Source organism: Haliotis cracherodii, unplaced genomic scaffold, assembly GCF_022045235.1.
Source record: "Haliotis cracherodii isolate W230 unplaced genomic scaffold, xgHalCrac1.p SCAF_1, whole genome shotgun sequence".
In the NCBI taxonomy this organism is placed as follows: domain Eukaryota; kingdom Metazoa; phylum Mollusca; class Gastropoda; order Lepetellida; family Haliotidae; genus Haliotis; species Haliotis cracherodii.
This window is the reverse complement of record NW_027266264.1, coordinates 20,073,205-20,093,308: the sequence shown is the minus strand read 5'-3', so window position 1 is coordinate 20,093,308 and position 20,104 is coordinate 20,073,205. Positions and strand designations below refer to the sequence as shown.

The following is a 20,104-nucleotide window of genomic DNA, read 5'->3' as shown; positions in this document are numbered from 1 at the left end:
ATATTTGTATCAGGGTCTTTAAGACAGACTAATGGGTCAGACACGCTTTGCTTAGCGTTTCATTACAGAATGACAAGGCGATTGCATGTAACTTTGGCTTAACTAAGCTTTGAAATGATACAAGTGATAATATTACCTACAATGTAGATGTAGGTCGTCACTCCATGGTCTGTTAGCTGTTTTAAGTCTGCCATCTTCAGTGATGATAGTTACACTTCTTTGCACTGCATAAATGTTATTGGTGTAGCGGGAGGCTTCAGATAGTGAGACGATGAGCGAGGTGATGGATTTAACGGATTCATAATTGTTTTGGAAAACTATCTTCACTCGCAGAATACATCGGAGGTACATTATCCTGATTTACCATGTAATGGAGAAGTGTCAACTATACCCAGTACAGTCATCGCGGGCCAGTGGATATTCCAGCACGACAATATCTCGTCAGTGAGCAGCAAGATCAGATGCCGGGTAAAACAACTTGTTTGACACCCGTACCAGACACTTAAGTACGGCAATGGGTCACCTGGTTACCTGTATATAGTGACACAGGCTGGTCACCTCGTCGACTGTGACATACATGCATATATGATAGGGTTGTTTTGTTTGTTGCTTAATGCCGCACTCAGCAATATTCCACTTATATAACGGTGGTCTGTAAATAATAGAGTCCGGGCCAGACAATCCAGTGATTGACATCATGAGCATCGATCAATGCAATTGGGAAACGATGACATGCATCAAACAAGTCGGCGAGCCTGACCACCAGATCCCGTTAGTCGCCTCTTACGACAAGCATAGTCAGTCGCCTTGTACAGCAAGCCTCGGTTGACAAGGATGTACATAGGTCACTTGTATCAGTTGCCAGTACAGATTGTCCTTATTAACGTGAAAACATCGGGCTGCCCTTATAACTTATAAGTATGATTGTATTATTGCTGCTGGTGGGGGCGTCAAAGTACATTCACTCAACAAAAACTCTTCATTACGCATGCGTCTGACTAATGCATGTCGAATCGAAGACAAAATAATCAAATCCGTCATTTGATCATTAAGAAGGTTATCGGGAACTTGATGCGCTGAAATATAACCATTACAGACGAGGGCGTTACCACTCATTCACATATTCAGCTTTATAGCAAGGGGACTGTATACGCAATCTGCTGAAGATAAGCCTCTCTTTCAGTAATTGAAAAATACCTATTAGAGCGAATTAAAGTGCAGTACTTAATGTAAATTCAACCAACACTGATCCGTTTAAATGTTCCTAATTTCACACTAGGCTGTTATTTTCAAACCTTGCCGTCCACAACTTGAGCAAAACCTGACGATAACAGCACTGGGGAAGATCAATACAAATTTGTTTAGCCAGATTCAATTAACATCCACACAAAGAAGCCAGCATAAGACACGTCCCTGGTCAGGGCGCAGGAATCCAAGTCATCAGCCCTGGTCATGGAGCGCTGGAATCCCAATTTGGTCGAGCCGTATCAAAGTGTATTTCGTTTGAAGGCATGACTCCGTGAGAAGTCTCTACCGACTGCGGGGATCAACTGTTAGACTGGATACAGGTTTTCCTCGAGGTATACCAATACATGTTGCTAGGCGCGCTGCTCGTAATAAATAGCCAAGAGAAATTTTGAGTTGATCGTTTGCTGGAAAGATGCGCTAGTCGATAAATATTGTAGGGGACTCGGTTCTGTATCTGATAACAAGTGTGTAGTTTCTTCACTGGCTCTGTTGCAGATGAATGACATCACACATTGGGCTTAACAATCTAGAGAACCTACGTCATCTTTTCTTTTTCAAAACACAAGCCTACATTAATGTTAGAAGCCGAGCGTGATGCGTCGCCCCTAGCCGGTAAATAGACTGTTCCGTCAATTTACGTCAGAGCGCCTGAACTTCTAGAGGATCAAATGGTTGCTCGTCTCTAAAAATAAGGTGGCGATTGGATGTTGGGAAGAGGGCACCTAAACACTTGTTTACTACCGATTGTACCGGGTTCTGAAGCATTTACTAACTTGTGGACGTATCTAGGATATGTACAATAATGGTAAGTAAAATTCTATCTTTTTGCACCCAAGCGTCAAATCACCTTGACAGGGGGACAACACCGTTTGTTTACAAAATGAAATTCTCATTTTGGAAATGATGCCCTGAGAAGAACCCGATTGTTTAGCTGTCAAGAATATGAAAAGTAGGCATGTTCCTTTGACAGATTGTAAATGCAAAGTGGATATATTCTAAATGGTAGAAAAACTTTCATGGTTTTGTACTGAGGTAACATTGTAAGCTGAGGTCGTACCTCGTATGTCGGTTCTAGTTCCTCGTGACCTGAAAAAACAGTTGGTGCGTCAGTACTTCCGTGTTATGAAGGTAGACCCACACGGCTGTGTTGTTGGAAGGAATCATAGTACCAGCAGGGATAAGCCTGGCTGGTGGAGGGTACCATCGACTCTTGTACTCCAACCTCCAACGCATGTTGTTGTACAAGATCATAAAACGATATGTTTTCTTTTACTTCATTTAGTTAGTGAAATTCTTCTTGCCGTCGTTAAACGGTTGGCAAAGCTCTTGAAAACATTCAGTTGAATTCAATTTATATTCGTGTTTGAGATTTTTTCACACCATAACATGATTAATATTCGACAGATTTCACTTTGATCTCATTTGACGTTAAAACATCATGTAATTCACAACATATAAGTTAGTCTATCATATGAAGATGATCAACCCCATTTTTCATATGAAACCAATTAACTAATTTCCTGCGTCTTAAATGTTTTTGTGAAGTCAAACTTTATGGCTTGGGTTGTTGGGCATAGTTTGTCTCCCATGCTCTCCAAGAGATCCTTGCTTACATAGTTACCAGGTACAGTTACATAGTGTTGAAATTTCAGTCCACATCGTTTAAGTAGCTCATCCCCTACAATGATAGAGCCGGTATTATGACTAAGGAACTCACTGAGGACTATCGGTATCGACTATGTCGTAAGAGGCGACTAACGGGATCGGGTGGTCATGCTAGCTGACTTGGTTGATGCATCGTATCCCAATTGAGTGGATCGATGCTCATGATGTCAATCACTGAATTGTCTGGACCAGACTTGATTATTTACAGACCACCGTCATATAGCTGGAATATTGCTGAGTGCGGCGTTAAACAACAAACGAACAACAACGTTAACAACATAGTCTCGAACACTGTATCAGCATGTGCTCCGACGCCTAACTAAGATACAGTACATATATCTCGATTTATTTACATAATTCTCCATGTGACTCAACTGTTCTTCCCCACCGTGATATTGCTGGAATTTTGCTAAAAGCGGCGTCAAACCATACTCACTCACTCACTCAACTGTTTTTATAATGTGCGCGTGCTGGTCTTCTTTTCGTTTATGTAGTGTTTACGTAGTGTTTATGTAGTGTTTATATAGTGTTTATGTAGTGTTTACGTAGTGTTTGAAATTAAAGACTTGTTGATACCAATATTGCGGTTTCGAATTCGTTCGGGGGGCCCAGTCGTCTAAGGCGCCGCGATTCGCTGTGCAGAGTTGAGTCCCTTGGGCACGCCAGAAACCTATGATTGTGGGTTCGAATCCAGGTTCGCCCCGATTATGTTTCTATGTTTGTCAGCACCATACCCGTGCTCGTGGGTTTCACTGAAGTGGTAAACGTCTGAGACCTGCATCACTTCGGGCTTTCCTCCCACATTAAGCTGACACGTCGCGATATAACTGGAATACTGTTAAAAGCGGCGTTAAACCCAACTCACTCACTCGATTATGTTCGTTGGAATACCAGTGCAGAGTCTGTATGTGGCAACATACGTGGTCCCTATAGGTAGTTTTCGATCAAGGGTATGTTTTAGTTCAGTGGTTACGGACATCTTACCACGCTGATTGCCTGTGGTCGATCCTCCCACGAGGGGCGGACTGATTAGAACGAGTGTTGCAGTGAATTGAACATTTCCATTTCTCATCAAACGATGAGACAGCCTTGTAAAAAGTGGTAAGCAAATGCATCGTTATAGCTGATACATCCTATATCCTTCTTCCTTAAGGTTTGTGGGGCGGTCGGGTAGCCTAGTGGTTAAAGCGTTCGCTCGTCACGCCGAAGACCCGGGTTCGATTCCCGACATGGGTACAATGTGTGAAGCCCATTTCTGGTGTCCCCCGCCGTGATATTGCTGGAATATTATTTAAAGCGGCGTAAAACCAAACTCACTCACTCACTTAAGGTTTGATTCTTTGTTTCTTTCTTTAACGCCGCACTCGGCAATATTTCAGCTATATCACGGCGGCCTGTAAATAATCATACGAGGACCACACAAACCAGTGATTGATATCATGATCAACGTCACGTGCCCTCGGGCTACGATGACCCACAATCAACCAAGTCACCGAGTCTGTGCACCGATTCAGTTAGTGAGTGAGTGAGTATGGTTTTACGCCGCTTTTAGCGATTTACCAGCAATATCACGGCGGGGGACACCAGAAATGGGCTTCACACATTGTACCCATGTCGGGAATCGAACCCGGGTCTTCGGCGTGACGAGCGAACGCTTTAACCACTAGGCTACCCGACCGCCCCCCGATTCAGTTCGTTCCTTTGTTCGGCAAGTATGGGTTTTGGGGGACATTTTTCACCCGGAAACACCCAGGGTGCCTAAAGGCAACGCAGTCGTAGTGGTAGGTGATGGTGTCATTGCCAAACACCCGTGACATGTCAGGAATAACATATTACAAGAACTGCAACCACGTCAACAGTTGTGATTCTGTTAACCGGTAAAAGGTAAAAAATAACACATTTTACCAACTTTGCTTTTTATCTACTCACACGGGTTAAATATTTCTCTTCACAAGTAAGGGGCGGTCGGGTAGCCTGGTGGTTAAAGCGTTCGCTCGTAATGCCGAAGACCCGGGTTCGATTCTCGGCATGTGTACAATGGTTGAAGCCCATTTCTGGTGTCCCCCGCCGTGATATTTCTGGAATATTTCTAAAAGCGGCGTAAAACCATACTCAGTTAGTTAGTCTTCACAAGTAAAACGAGTCCACCTGGCCACTGAAAGCTAGTTATTTCTTTGACCCAATCCATGACACTGTGAAACAGTTTGAAAACGTCGAATGTTAACACTGCGCTGTGAGTTCCCATGCAAGATCCGCTACACAATCGCAGATATCTGAACGACATATACATTAAAACCGTACATGATAACGACAATCACCGCCATTGCACATATAGACTAATTACGTTTACGTTCAGTATGGCGATAGTCATGACAGTTGTAGCAAACAGCACTGTGGTGTTTGTGACCTCGACCTTGGTCTTATCATATTCCTCCTCATCCCAGTGTTGATGGAGTTCTTATTATAGCCTCTGTTAGTTATATATAGTCTGACTTGAGGGAACCTCCGTGAGTGAGGTGAAAGCGGAAACGGCTGTGGCGGTGCAGCAACAAGGCGACCGACAGGGCAATACCCCCCGGCCATGGGCGCTAGAATATCATCGAATGTGTTTTACGGTTGGAAGAAACTGATTTAATCATTTTCACTAACTTCATTTCGTTTGATATGTGGAACTAGATATTAAGTGGTTTAATCACTGTCGGAATTGTCAACCTGGTCAACGTTGATCGATATTTGTTGAGCTCTGGGCACCTAAAAATGGCAGTCAGGTAGTTGAGATTGGTATTGATAAGCTATGTGACGTTATGTGACCGTTCTGACGTTACGCAGGGACCCCGTAAGGAGCCGGGATAGAATAGGTCTTCAGCAATCCATTCTTGCTGTAAAAAGCGACTATGCTTGTCGTAAGAGGCGACTAACGGGCTCGGGTGGTCAGATTCGCTGACTTGGTTGATGCATGTCACTGCATCCCAATTGCGTGGATCGATGCTCATGTTGTCAATCACTGGATTGTCTGGTCCAGACTCGATTATTTACAGACCGCCGTCATATAGCTGGAATATTGCTGAGGGAGGCGTTAAACAACAAACAAACAAAACAAACACGTCACCAGGTCTGTTCAAAGTTCAAGTTTGAAGAGGTTTCACCGTCTATGAACATAAAATTCAGCCTATCAAAACTATTTCGAATAACGTTATTTAAATCAAATTAGCTTTAAAACTAAAAATGTATGATTTCCAAAAACCGCGTTCGTGAAATTGTTAGAATAAGGCTTGAAGCTGAGCCTCCTCGCTTTCAAAATACGCACTAGAACCGCCTCCGTGGTCTAGTGGTAGAGCGGAAGGTCCGGGGTTCGATCCCCGACCGGGTCATACCAAAAGACGTGAAAAGATGGTACTTGTTGTTACCCTGTCTGGCGCTCGGCATTAAGGGGCTAAAACAAGGACTGGTCGGCTCGGAGTCAGTATACTGTGTCTGAGTGGGGCATTCATGTTAAACTGCGGCATGGTATCTCAGTGAGCTAGCACTATAAATCGGCATCAGTCCGAGCTAGTACAAGCAGCCACATAAACACACACGTACATGCACGTCGCTATATAAGTGCAATAATCTTGGACGCGACGTTAAACCCCATTTCACCTCACCTCAGCTCACCTCACCTCACCAAAATACGCACTGATGTTCCTGCAGGAAGCTGGATCCATTTGAGAGAACAGCGATTGAAGTTGGACGAGGTTGGGGATGCTGTACGGAGCATTTGGTAACGCGGATGACCTTTCGGGGACTGTTTTTATTTATCTATTTTAAGTCAAACATGGCTTTGAATATTATTTACCTTAGTACGTTTCAAATGAGAAAATCTGTGAATGAATGAGTTAAAATTGGCCATCACATCGGCACTCTGTCATCCATAAAACGACTAGCAGTCTTATCATTATCTTATCTTTGATAGCATACATGATTCTATATCATTCAAAAAACGTCATTGGTTCATGACATTTCTTGTGTTATCTATTTCCGTATCTGTTTGATGTTGAAGGGCACGGTAGATGCTGCAGTTGCGCCGAGCATCATAAACTAGATCCTCAAAGCAGCCATTTTAAGTTGATGACTCTTAAAAGCAATATTATTCCTTCATCTTTCATAACGCATCAATAAGATGTTGGTTCTGCTCGTGTAAGAACTCAGGCTCTTCTCACGTTACACCTATCTGCGTAGTCACTGTCCGCGAACTCACTCAGGTTTCAAATTGATACAGGTCGTCTGAAAGGTCAACATTCGCTGTGTAGAGTTGCGTCCCTTGAATGTGCCAGGATCTTATTAAAGCACTAAATATCTGAGTTATATTACAAAGTCGCCTGTTACATAACAGACACCGGGAATAAGACGCGGGGATATGCGAATGAGTTTAATATTATTGACCCAACTGTGAATGTTTTTATATCACTTTTTCATCTGAGTCAATATAAACAGTGTTGCACTTGTGTTCAGAGAAAGATTTTAATTATATACTCGTAGCTTGATGAATAGTAGAACCATGGTGACAGTCACAGCTTACATAGCCTCGAATACCATGTCGTCGACCCCTTTCCTTCTGTGGCGCGGGTTCTATAGCTTGGTTCAAACACATAAAACCAACGGACGTTGTCGAAATACCTCCTATTGAAAAGACATCTGTCGTTTCTTTGTGATCTCACACAACACAATATATGCAGCTGACGTCAGAGATTCCTTCGTCAGTCCCTACTCAGCGAGCCATGGTGTGACTCCTGACCAAGCTCTTGCCATACAGCACTGATTCCTGACCAACCTCTTGCCATACAGCACTGACTCCTGACCAACCTCTTGCCATACAGCACTGACTCCTGACCCACCTCTTGCCATACAACACTTATTCTTGACCCACCTCTTGCCATACAGCACTGACTCCTGACCCACCTCTTGCCATACAGCACTGATTCCTGACCAACCTCTTGCCATACAGCACTGACTCCTGACCCACCTCTTGCCATACAGCACTGACTCCTGACCCACCTCTTGCCATACAGCACTTATATCCGGACCTCTTGTCTTACAGCCCTATTGTCTGAACATTTTGCCATACTACCCCAATGTCTGAACAGTATACAACACTAATATCTCAACATATTGTCACATAGCACTGATGTCTGAACGACATACAACACTAATATCTCAACATATTGTCATATAGCACTGATGTCTGAACAACATACAACACTAATATCTCAACATACTGTCATATAGCACTGATGTCTGAACGATATACAACACTAATATCTCAACATACTGTCATATAGCACTGATGTCTGAACGATATACAACACTAATATCTCAACATACTGTCATATAGCACTGATGTCTGAACAACATACAACACTAATATCTCAACATATTGTCATATAGCACTGATGTCTGAACAACATACAACACTAATATCTCAACATATTGTCATATAGCACTGATGTCTGAACAACATACAACACTAATATCTCAACATACTGTCATATAGCACTGATGTCTGAACGATATACAACACTAATATCTCAACATATTGTCATATAGCACTGATGTCTGAACAACATACAACACTTATATCTCAACATAATGTCATATAGCACTGATGTCTGAACGATATACAACACTAATATCTCAACATATTGTCATATAGCACTGATGTCTGAACAACATACAACACTAATATCTCAACATATTGTCATATAGCACTGATGTCTGAACAACATACAACACTAATATCTCAACATACTGTCATATAGCACTGATGTCTGAACGATATACAACACTAATATCTCAACATACTGTCATATAGCACTGATGTCTGAACAACATACAACACTGATATCTCAAAATACTGTCATATAGCACTGATGTCTGAACGATATACAACACTAATATCTCAACATATTGTCATATAGCACTGATGTCTGAACAACATACAACACTAATATCTCAACATATTGTCATATAGCACTGATGTCTGAACAACATACAACACTAATATCTCAACATACTGTCATATAGCACTGCTGTCTGAACGATATACAACACTAATATCTCAACATACTGTCATATAGCACTGATGTCTGAACGATATACAACACTAATATCTCAACATATTGTCATATAGCACTGATGTCTGAACAACATACAACACTAATATCTCAACATACTGTCATATAGCACTGATGTCTGAACGATATACAACACTAATATCTCAACATATTGTCATATAGCACTGATGTCTGAACAACATACAACACTAATATCTCAACATACTGTCATATAGCACTGATGTCTGAACGATATACAACACTAATATCTCAACATACTGTCATATAGCACTGATGTCTGAACAACATAGTGCCATACAACTCCTCTGCTGGAAGAACGTCACAAACAACAATAATATCTGAACAACCTCTTGTCATACTTTCTTCAGGTCTGAACATCTTGCCATGCTGCATTTATGTTTTTCAAAGGTTTTATACCAACATACTCTAATGATGCCATACAGGCCATACATAACACAGGCACCACAACATAAGCGTCCACACCAATATCAACTAAATGGAAAAGTAAATATGACCTCTTCTCCACTCCGCGCACCTGTTTCACCTCACGTTGGATAACATCTTTACTGAACACACGCTCCGGTAACTAAGGGCGTCGGTTCAATGCTTGTATGCAAAAGTATGTGTCGATTCCCTAATTGAAACAATATGTTAACTCAGAAATCTGTACGTAAAAGAATTAATTGTTAAACCCACAAACAACCAACATATGGTATACAATCAACAATTATATCCCAAAATGAACTAGGTTTACAAATCAATACAAATTACTACACAGCAATTACAATGGTAGTGAACAATAGAATGGTAGTACAATATTCAGTGACAGTATAACATGTGAGAGCAGTGGACATGACAATGACAAGTATAATAATAATCTGCCCTCAGTCCCGATTTAAATCCCATTGAGCACCTGTGGGACGAGATTCAAAGACGGCTGAATGACGTCCGACCAAGGCCGACAACTGCAGCTGAACTGCGTCAGGCGTTCCTCAGACTGTGGGCTCAAGTGCCTATGGCCTTCATCAACCGCCTCATCCATTCCATGTATCGACGTTGCACTTCTGTCTTCAATGCACATGGCGGACACACGAGATACTGACTTGTGATGCCATTTTCTCAGATACTAGCGTTGTGTTTCACTTTAAGAACATTTGACACTTTAATTTCAACCTTGGTGATCAGTTTTGCCAAGTTTCATCTTTTTTAACATGTCTCAAAGTATGTTTACAGTGTTTGGACAAGTAAGATTTCTCATATATCTGGGGGCACGGGTGGCCCAGTCGTCTAAGGCGCCGCGATTCGCTATGCAGAGTTGCGTCCCTTGGACACGCCAGAAACCTATGATTGTGGGTTCGAATCCCGGTTCGCCCCGATTATGTTTCTGGGTTTGTCAGCACCATACCCGTGCTCGTGGGTTTCACCGAAGTGGTAAACGTCTGAGACCTGCATCACCTCAGGCTTTCCTCCCACATTAAGTTGACACGTCGCGATATAACTTGAATACTGTTAAAAGCGGCGTTAAACCCAACTCACTCACTCTCATATATCTGTCCATCGTGACGTTTCTTTTGCGGTTCAGTATATAATAATAAGACCTGTTCATCTACGTTGTTAACATAATTCTCTCAGGAGTTTGTACTCATCACATATTACAGCTAATCACTCATCACCAAACAATCTGACGAACAAGATCCGTATGTTCAGTGTTGTGCACAGGTATGTTAAACAACAATCACCTGTTGAATACAGCTTGCACAACACCTACCTGTTGACCCTGCCCACGTAGACAGTTACTATAAACACGTTTCACAAAAGGAATCATGTTTCTCTAAACGAGGAGATGCTGGATATTTTTTCTGTTATGTATGTTCCAGCTCCTCTCAAGGTGGGATCACCCACCTGCTCCCGTTATAGGACTGATGCAGTCAGACCACGGAGATGATTAATCTCTGTTTGTGGGCTGCAGATTTGTCTTCGCCAAATTTTGCTGTTTCAGCAGATCATTTGTTGCTACAAGGAAGCGGTGTATCGTGTCTGATATAAACAACCCACTGAATCTGTTGTCCTGTGGCTACCAGTGGCTACTAGTGGCTGCTATATATCCGAGAATGCCAGTTGCCCTCTGACATTTAATAATATCGATATGCGAGACCGTCATCTTGTTTCCCATCGTGTAATTGTTTATACATTTGCATGTTCATATCTAATCGGAGTTTCGATTCGGAAGAATAAAAAAATAGAAGTTCAGTTGTGATCAAAATGAAATTGAATTAAGAAGAAAACTATCCATCGAACACATTTCTTTTCATGTGTTGCGAAACAAGACTTAGTTTGTATTCCAGTCGAAAGAAGTTAAAGGACACCGGATTCTTTCATATTATTATAATTAATCTGTCAAGCCATGAGAAGCCGTGACAGATTAACAATAATATTAGTAATATGAAAGAATTTTGTGTTCTTCAGCTTCTTTTGAGTAGTAGTATATCGGCATCAGTCCGGACGATCTCTCACACACACTCACTCACACACACTCACTCACACACACTCTCACACACACTCTCACTCACTCACTCTCACTCACTCACACACACACACTTTCACTCACACCAACTCACTCACTCACACACACACTCTCACACTCACACACACACTCACTCACACACACTCACTCACGCACACACACACTCACTCACTCACACACACACACACTCTCACTCACACTCACACTTTCACTCACTCACTCACACATACTCACACACACTCTCACTCACACACACACACTCACACACAAACTCTCTCTCTCACACACACACACACACTCTCTCTCTCTCTCTCTCTCTCTCTCTCTCTCACACACACACACACACACACACACACACACACACACCTCGGTAGCACCGTGATCTGGGCGAGAACAGTCCCCCAGGACCGCACGTCGTACGGGCGTTAAACAACATTCTTGCAGTCCTTCAGTAGTTTCACGTATCATTTACTGTTAGTCTCGAAGTCGCATTGCTACCGATGTTTGCTGGTTCTGGAATACTCCGACATCATGTCTACTTACACTGAAGAACGTACCCGTCTTGTCAAGATTCTGTATGTGTGATTTCATCAAGTCCGAGCCTTTACAATGGAACACATAGAATCAAATGAGTGCTTAAGAACGCGTCACTAATTCCAGTGATTAAAGTAATCACCATCTTGTTCCAATCACAAGATTCAGATTAGATGGGATTTCACTTGAGAATATATTTTTTACGCCTCGCTTCAAGACAAACAACGTTTTTTTTTAATTAAAAGTGGGGAGACGAGCATTTTTTCATCCACAATACTATTTAATGACATCCAGCATGTCCAGTGGACGATATATTTTTTAGTTAAAACCTTAAGATATATTCTCTTTCGTTTTTGGCATGAAATTTTCCGATTTTAAATCCAAGTCTAAACCACTCTTCAAACCTACAAATACTGCCCTGGCCTGAAGTTTGAAGTCGAATATGTATAATCACCCACGGGATATATTTGAGTGAGTGAGTTTGATTTTAGCAATATTCCAACAATATCACGGCGGGAGACACCAGAAATAGGCTTCATATATTGCACCCATGTCGGGATTCGAACCTGGATCTTAGGGGTGACGCTAACCACTAGGCTACCCACCGCCCCTGATATATTTGAAACACACTGGTACGTTGTGATGTTCGTCACCAGCTGGGGGTCTTTGGAGGGAGGTATGTTTATGAATGATGGTTCCACAAACAGGATCCACCTGCAATAAACATTTCCCACATATCATCTCATAGACCCGAATGCTATCCACGGCACCATGATGTTCTGGAATGTACTGAAATGTCAACTAACATTACCTCCCGGTCACGTTAGCCAACGTCAGCCTACGCGACCGCCCACCTGTTGAGTGAGGTATGCGACTGTCTCTCACATTGGGAGGAGGGAGAAGCAATTCAAAGACATTGTTTCACATTTAGTTTACAGAGGATCACGTTGAGCACGTGTTTCCCGTATTATTCTTCCTGAATTATGCACGTGCAAAACCGCCCGAGTTGACTGAGAATCGTTGGCTGCTGCAGTTATCTCCCTTGCTCTGACGGATCCCATTTATGCGTTAATGATGTCGCGATAGTCAGATATGTCAGCTTCCCGTGCTTCAGACGTTCTCTGTCATGGAGTTTATGAGGTTGCATTAAAGCATTACTGCCTTGTATGTGGCGTTTGGGTCTCCCATAAACGCTATAAAACGATTGATTTCACACTGAAAGTCCGGGTTCGATAGAGTGCTGAATACATTTTTTTTCCGTATCACTCACTCACTCACTCACTCACTTCATATGATAAATAAAACTCGACGGCGCATATGTCTGCGTACCCGGTATTGTGTTAAGAATTTTGTCACGCATATGTGGCTATAAATGACACACGTGTATCTTTGGCGCGTAAATTCGCTGTACAGAGTTGCGTCTCTTTGGCTCGCAAGAATCCGATGATCGCTACCTTGGATTCCTGATTCGCTCCATTCTTGACATTGTCTCCGCCATAACCGTGGGAAACGTCAGACGTTTCTCCAGCATCAGCTTGCCACGTAATGGAAACAAACTGAAACTGACGATGGGGTAGCCTAGTGATCATAGCGATCGTTCGTCACGGAAACTATTATGGAAATTCATTATGTCCGATTTGTTTAAATGGGCTTTTTTATTTCATCGTGTGCCTATCATATTGCATCGTCCAGCTGCACTTTCTAAACGTTTCTACATGGAACACACAATCACCAGATCATGTCTGCTAAATGTCAAATAAGTTGCATTTGGGATGAGTTTCGAAAACTTTTTTAATCATTTCTATTGCTCATTTAAGAGCGCTGAATGTATAATAATACCCTCTCCCCATGCGCTAGTTGATTGCAAAACCTACCTGCATCATATCGTCTGACAATTTGTGTGTACGAACAACCATTAAGTGATTGCGATCGTCCCTCTGGAGAATTACAAGTTCCATATTGACATCTGTGTGGTCACGATCGCGTGCAGCACGTGCAATGCGCGTGACAGGACCGCATGACCTGATTCCAATCCCGCTGCTAATTCCACACCATAACACTTTGCAGCGGGAACTATTTGGTCTGGCGGATGTGGGTAGCTTATAAAAACACGTTGTTGGCCCAAATGATGAGCTCCCTACAGCAGGACTAACAGTAATTCCTACATACCTATACGCAACGAGCGGGGATCATTGATTTTCGGGATTGTTCCATATAATAGACGATCTCTATTCCTTAATGACGACCAGACCTCCTCGCTTCCATTTTAGCTGATTAGCAGATGCCCGTTTAATGAAGCGATGTGGAGTTAATGGCAGCCCAGTCCCACAGATGGCATTTACTGGAGCTGGGAGCGACAGTGACCGGACAGAACACACCGCCCAGACTTCATAAAACCCATCAACTTACGTACCAGGAATTAAATGTCACCTTGACCTAAATGATTAGTAAATTCAATTTATCCAAGCCGACAGGGTATGAATTATCTGAATCTTTATAAACATAGACTACATGTAAGTTGATTGAATACAAGTATTGTAATGAAATATATTTAACATGTAGTTTATCCTGTCTAAACCGCGGAAAAAGCAAAATAATTCTGCAACGATAAGCGGTGGTGTGGCCTTGTGGTTAAAGTGTTCGTCCGTCCTAGCGGGTTCTTTTCTCCGCGTGGTTGTTGTACATGAAACTCATTCTTGTAGACTAACATTTAGTCTATGAAATCTTATACACAATACCCTTCACGACTCTAAAAAAACAAATGATTTTCCCGATGCTGATTTCATATGTTGAATATAGCTAGATAGCGCTGGCTAGACTTGCTTTTGTATACATATCTAGATTTGGTTTTCTCTTGATAAAATGAATATATTCCACAGTCATGGTGCAGGACTATCGTTCTTGGTGCTTCCTGACGCTATCGGACAGGTTAGGCGGCAGATTATCATACTCGCTCAGTCATCCTTCAATATTAGTTTGGCGTGTTGGATCGTTTATATATGTTTGTGTCTTCTCCCACTAGGGGAGGGGGGGGTGGGGGGGTGCACGATTCGCTTTGCAGAGTTGCGTAGCTTGGGCACGCCAGAAACCTATGATTGTGGGTTCAAATCCCGGGTCGCCCCGATTATATATCTAGGTTTGTCAGCACAATACCCATGCTCGTGGGTTTCACCGAAGTGGTAAACGTCTGAGACCTGCATCACTTCAGGCTTTCCTCCCACATTAAGCTGACACGCCGTGATATAACTGGAATACTGTTAAAAGCGGTGTTAACCCAACTCACTCACTTATTCAGGTCTTTGACTCCGATACGATACCTCACTGCGTGCAAACCTGAGGACACCCCTTTGAAAAAACACGGGTAAATAGGGCATTGCGTCACTCGCCATTTATGTCACCGATGTATGTTCACTGAACTTCTGAGAATGCTGAGGGTATGAGTTTGAGATTATCCTGTCGCCATTTTCGCTCATTATCTGACGTTGAGGAAATGATGGTTTAATATTGGTCGGCCAAGTGTCCGTACCATCAATCGTGTCGCATCACCTCTGTGCCAATACTGATAATGGTCTATTTGACCGAGGAGCACGAGGGATGTCAATTTCAACATACTTGCCCAGTAATGATTCCGCTATGAATTATTCATATTTTGCAATCATTGATATTTTCTGTGTATGAATGATAGAAAGCACGTGACCTGTCAGAATTTCATGTTTGACTGATGGCTGCGAGTGAATGATCAGAGTGATATATCGTTTTAAATATGGATTATTTATTCCGCAAGAAAGCCGACATGGAATCTGGTTACCTTAAAGGTTAAATATTACTTCATTTTTAAAAGCAGTATGATCTCGAAGGAGTTCACATGGGCTAAATGAATCTTTCTCTCGTTACCCCGATATAATTTTGATTAATTCTTAATTAACGGAGACGAGTTCCGTCCATATTTAATGTATTAAAGACCGTTCTCGAAATGTTTAATACCTGGTCCATATGTGTGCGTGCGAGTGAGTGTAAGTGCGTGCGTGCGTGCATACGTGCGTGCGTGTGTGCATACGTGCGTGCGCTCTTTAACAATGTTCGTTACATTCGATTAATCTCTTGATTTCTTGATACAAAATGTCACATCCTTACACATGATAAAGATGGATGACAATGATGAAGGGACTAACCTGTGTCCACCTGTGTCCACCTGTGTCCACCTATGTCCACCTGTGTTTAAGCTTGGGGACTCTCAGAAGTACATGGCCACGATATGAATATGGGGTTCTTGGGCTGGCGACAAGTAGCAAGCTTCACTCGATTTCCAACAATTTACATAAGTCAGTTGATGGCCTTGTGCCCATTATTGATTGAGTTTTCAATGTTACATTCCAGAAACTCAAGCATGCCAAACTATTTTCTTTGAATTTTCTTTGAAAGTAACGTGCAGTCTACAATGTTGATGAATTAATTATTCAAACTGCCATCACAAAGTAAAATAGTTGCGTCCATCTTTAATTTGTATGTGTTTGCGAGTGAGTGAGTGAGGTTTTACGCTGCTTTTAGCAATATTCAAGCAATATCACGACGGGGAACACCAGAAATGGGCTTCACACGTTGTACCCATGTCGGGAATCGAACCCGGGTCTTCGACGTGACGAGCGAACCCTTTAACCATGTGACTCTAACAATGCGCCTGCTAAAACCCTGCTTCGATGCTGGGTTCCTGACACGAGGAAAGTGTCCCTCGGTGACATGCTTGTCCTGTTCAATAGTGGTTGGTTGGTTTGTTTGTTTTTTAACGCCGCACTCAGCAATATTCCAGCTATATGACGGCGGTCTGTAAATAATCGAGTCGGGACCAGACAATCCAGTGATAAATATCATGAGCATCGATCCACGTATTTTGGATCGATGACATGCATCAACCATGTCAGCGAGCCTGACCACCCGATCCCGTTAGTCGCCTTTTACGACAAGCATAGTCATCTTTTACGGCAAACATAGTCACCTTTTACGGCAAGCATGGGTTGCTGAAGACCCATTGTATCCCGGATCTTCACGGGTCTGTTTAATAGTGACAGAAACTGGTCGCCAATACTGGAGCAAGTATGACACCATCGTCACCGCCGTGATGATGTAGAAGCCATGTCGCTTCCGAGGCGAGGTTAATCCTGTCACCAGTGTTGTTAAGCAAGCAATGAGCAGCGTTATCAAATTAAGGTTTCTATTCCGTGGGGGATTCCAATATTCACGTCCATGCTGTCCTGAACCTACTTGCTATTTGTCAGTGGCTTGAATGAAGACGCTCGTCCTATTGATTGTTGTAGACAGTCACGTTGTTTGCCATGAATGAATGAAGAAGACAGTCAGCGTTTCGTGTCATTCATGGTAATACAGCAATCAGTGGGAGTTATGAATGGACTGGTATTCCGACTCTTGCCTCGTCGTAAAGTTTTATCGATTTTTGAAAAAAATGCAGTGTCAGTGATTTCAATGATGGCTTTTAGTGTCCAAAGAGAATTATCAGTTTGGGCTTGCAGTTCCACGATCGATACCGCATGTAGGAGAAATGGTATTGTTGCCAAGAATACTGCCATGAAACTAAGTAATTCTATGGATTTGAAGAAAATGAATAATAGTTATGGCACATCACAGCCCAGTTTTAACAGATAATTCGTGTCTGTCCTTATTTCTTTCGGAATGTAATTCACTTTTTTTATAGGTGAAAATGAACTCGTGTCTTTATTTTGAAAGCGCGCATACACCAGCGCGCATGCGTGCACGCTAGCCCTCTGGTATTTTATCTTTTGAAGGATAATTTAGTGTTTTCATCGGTGACAGTGGTGTGGCGCATACACACGTACACATGAACACAGACGCACGCACGCACGCACGCACGCACGCACGCACGCAGGCTCCACTTTGACAAAACACCACTTCCCCAGTTATTCTCTACAGACAAAAAGTCACGTGGCCTCCTAATGAGCGATGATTCTAACATTAATATCCAAGAAGCGCACATTTATCGATGTGCTCTCGCTGCAACATCTATGTTTTTTCTATCCGTTTGATCATGGAATGATGGCCATCTTGATCCGCATCAATCGCCTGTTTGCCGTAGTCCCAGCATCGCTGAATTGAATTTTTCTGTTACGAAAAGAAACAATATAGGATTTAGATGGCTACACGACTAGTAAGTGCTTTACGCGAACGGGTGAACGATTGATTGCCCAACTGTGCACGTTACCAGTATGAAGTTTGAATGAGGTCGTAATATTGTTTTTTTGTTGATATGTTTAACTAATTTAGAAACACTAAAACAATTGTGTTATTCCCTCTGAAAACTGTATTTCAGAAATGTATTTACAGTGGGAATAGAATTTAGTGAAAATAATGTGAAGACGTGTGTATCGATAATCTCACACAACCCACAGCAGCGCAATTTTTACCTCGGTCAACAGATCAGTTTAGAACCAAATTGCTTTCTCTACTCCATAGGAGTATACAACCTAGGTTGCCTGGCGATAGAAGATTCGTCATTAACAAGCCCATTTTATCCTATTGGGTACCCATTTCCTACCTGGTGAACAGCCAAAGTTCGAAGTAAATCCGTTGTCGAAAGAGATAAGACATGTAACTTAGCCGATGTTTCAATATGCTGGACCATACTCTGAAGCTCAGGCGCGATGACGTTTTCCGCGCGGTCACCCATCCACTACGATTGCCACCGGCGTTATTCACCTTCACCTATGTTGATGCCTACGCACTATGCACACATCCTGGTGCCACTAAAATGCATTAGGGCCCGTGAAGATCCGGCGTAGAATAGGTCCTCAGCAACCCCTGCTTGCTGGAAAAGGCGACCCGCTTGTCTTAAGAGGCGACTAACGGGATCGGGTGGTCAGGCTCGCTGACTTGGTTCATACATGTTATCGTAACCCAATTACGTGGATCGATGCTCATGATGTCAATCACTGGTCCTGACATGATTATTTACAGACCGCCGTCACAGATCTGGATTATTGCTGGATTATTGCTGAGTGTTACAAAAAACAAACAAACATAATATCAAAAGTCCTTCTGTAATCAGCATTTTCTTTGTGATAATTAGAGTGGCGGGTGCTACCGATGGAGCAGGTCATGCTTGCCCTTTTCGCGATCAGCTGGTGTCATCACTGATTTTCAGTGATCCCGTCGTATAATTTTCACCATTGTTATGACGTTTACGCCTATTTCAGCAGATACTCGAGACTGACTATTCTCTGGCGTCAGGGGCAAGCAACTCTATGTTGAACCCAGCCTCAATAGGTTCCAAACATCGTATGCTTGTAAGAGCCCACTAAAATGAGAACTGGAAATAAATTGGTAAAAATGTGACATGGCTTATATATTGTCGTGCCTCGACGGTTATGATCGTTGCTTATGTTATTAATCACTGGTTAATGATGGGCCATATTAATAAACCGCCGCGAGGTAGCTGGAACATTGCTATCCTTTTTTAGTAAAACAACATTCACGTACTCAATCAGTGACGAGTTAAGTTGTGTCTTACCACTTTGGATGTTCCACATTTTTTGTGGCAACAGTGATCTCCACCGTCCTGATGATAGTACTTCAGAATAAGCGGCGGAGGATACTAAACAAGTCAAGTGACTATATGATGGCAGATTTTTGCCGAGACGCGATCTCTTTGCGTGTGAAATGCCTCAGAATAATCAAAACTTGAGAGTGGTGGTGGAAATAGATAACACGCTGCCGAATAAATAAATGTCTTAGTCACGTTAGTGCTACAGTGAGGCAGCTATAGTGTGTTTAGTTGGAACAGTACTTCAGTTAAACCACGGCTTGTCTTCTACATGTGAAGGGAAAGATGGACGTGATGCAGGTCAAGTCGTTTACCACTTTTTGGAAACCCGCAATCATGGGCATATATGGTGCTGAAGTAACCAGTAACATGATCTCAGCCGATCCCGGCCCACCAGTGACCTCACCTGTCAGTAACCATGTATGCTGGATGATGGTATCACGATGCCCAGGA

At 42.5% G+C, this 20,104-nt stretch overlaps 1 protein-coding gene across 2 annotated transcripts in view; it reads left to right on the top strand.

Annotated features, from left to right (window-relative positions):
- The first annotated feature begins 1,923 nt into the window (after positions 1-1,923).
- LOC139474226 (calmodulin-like) overlaps positions 1,924-20,104 on the top strand; it is a 180,284-nt gene continuing 162,103 nt past the window's right edge. Inside the window, exon 1 of one of the 2 annotated variants that reach the window (XM_071257165.1) lies at positions 1,924-2,053. In XM_071257165.1, coding sequence (XP_071113266.1) covers positions 2,051-2,053 — 3 coding nt within the window. In that variant the 5' untranslated portion in view covers positions 1,924-2,050. The remainder of the gene's footprint in view (positions 2,054-20,104) is intronic. The other variant, XM_071257194.1, reaches the window with a different exon arrangement.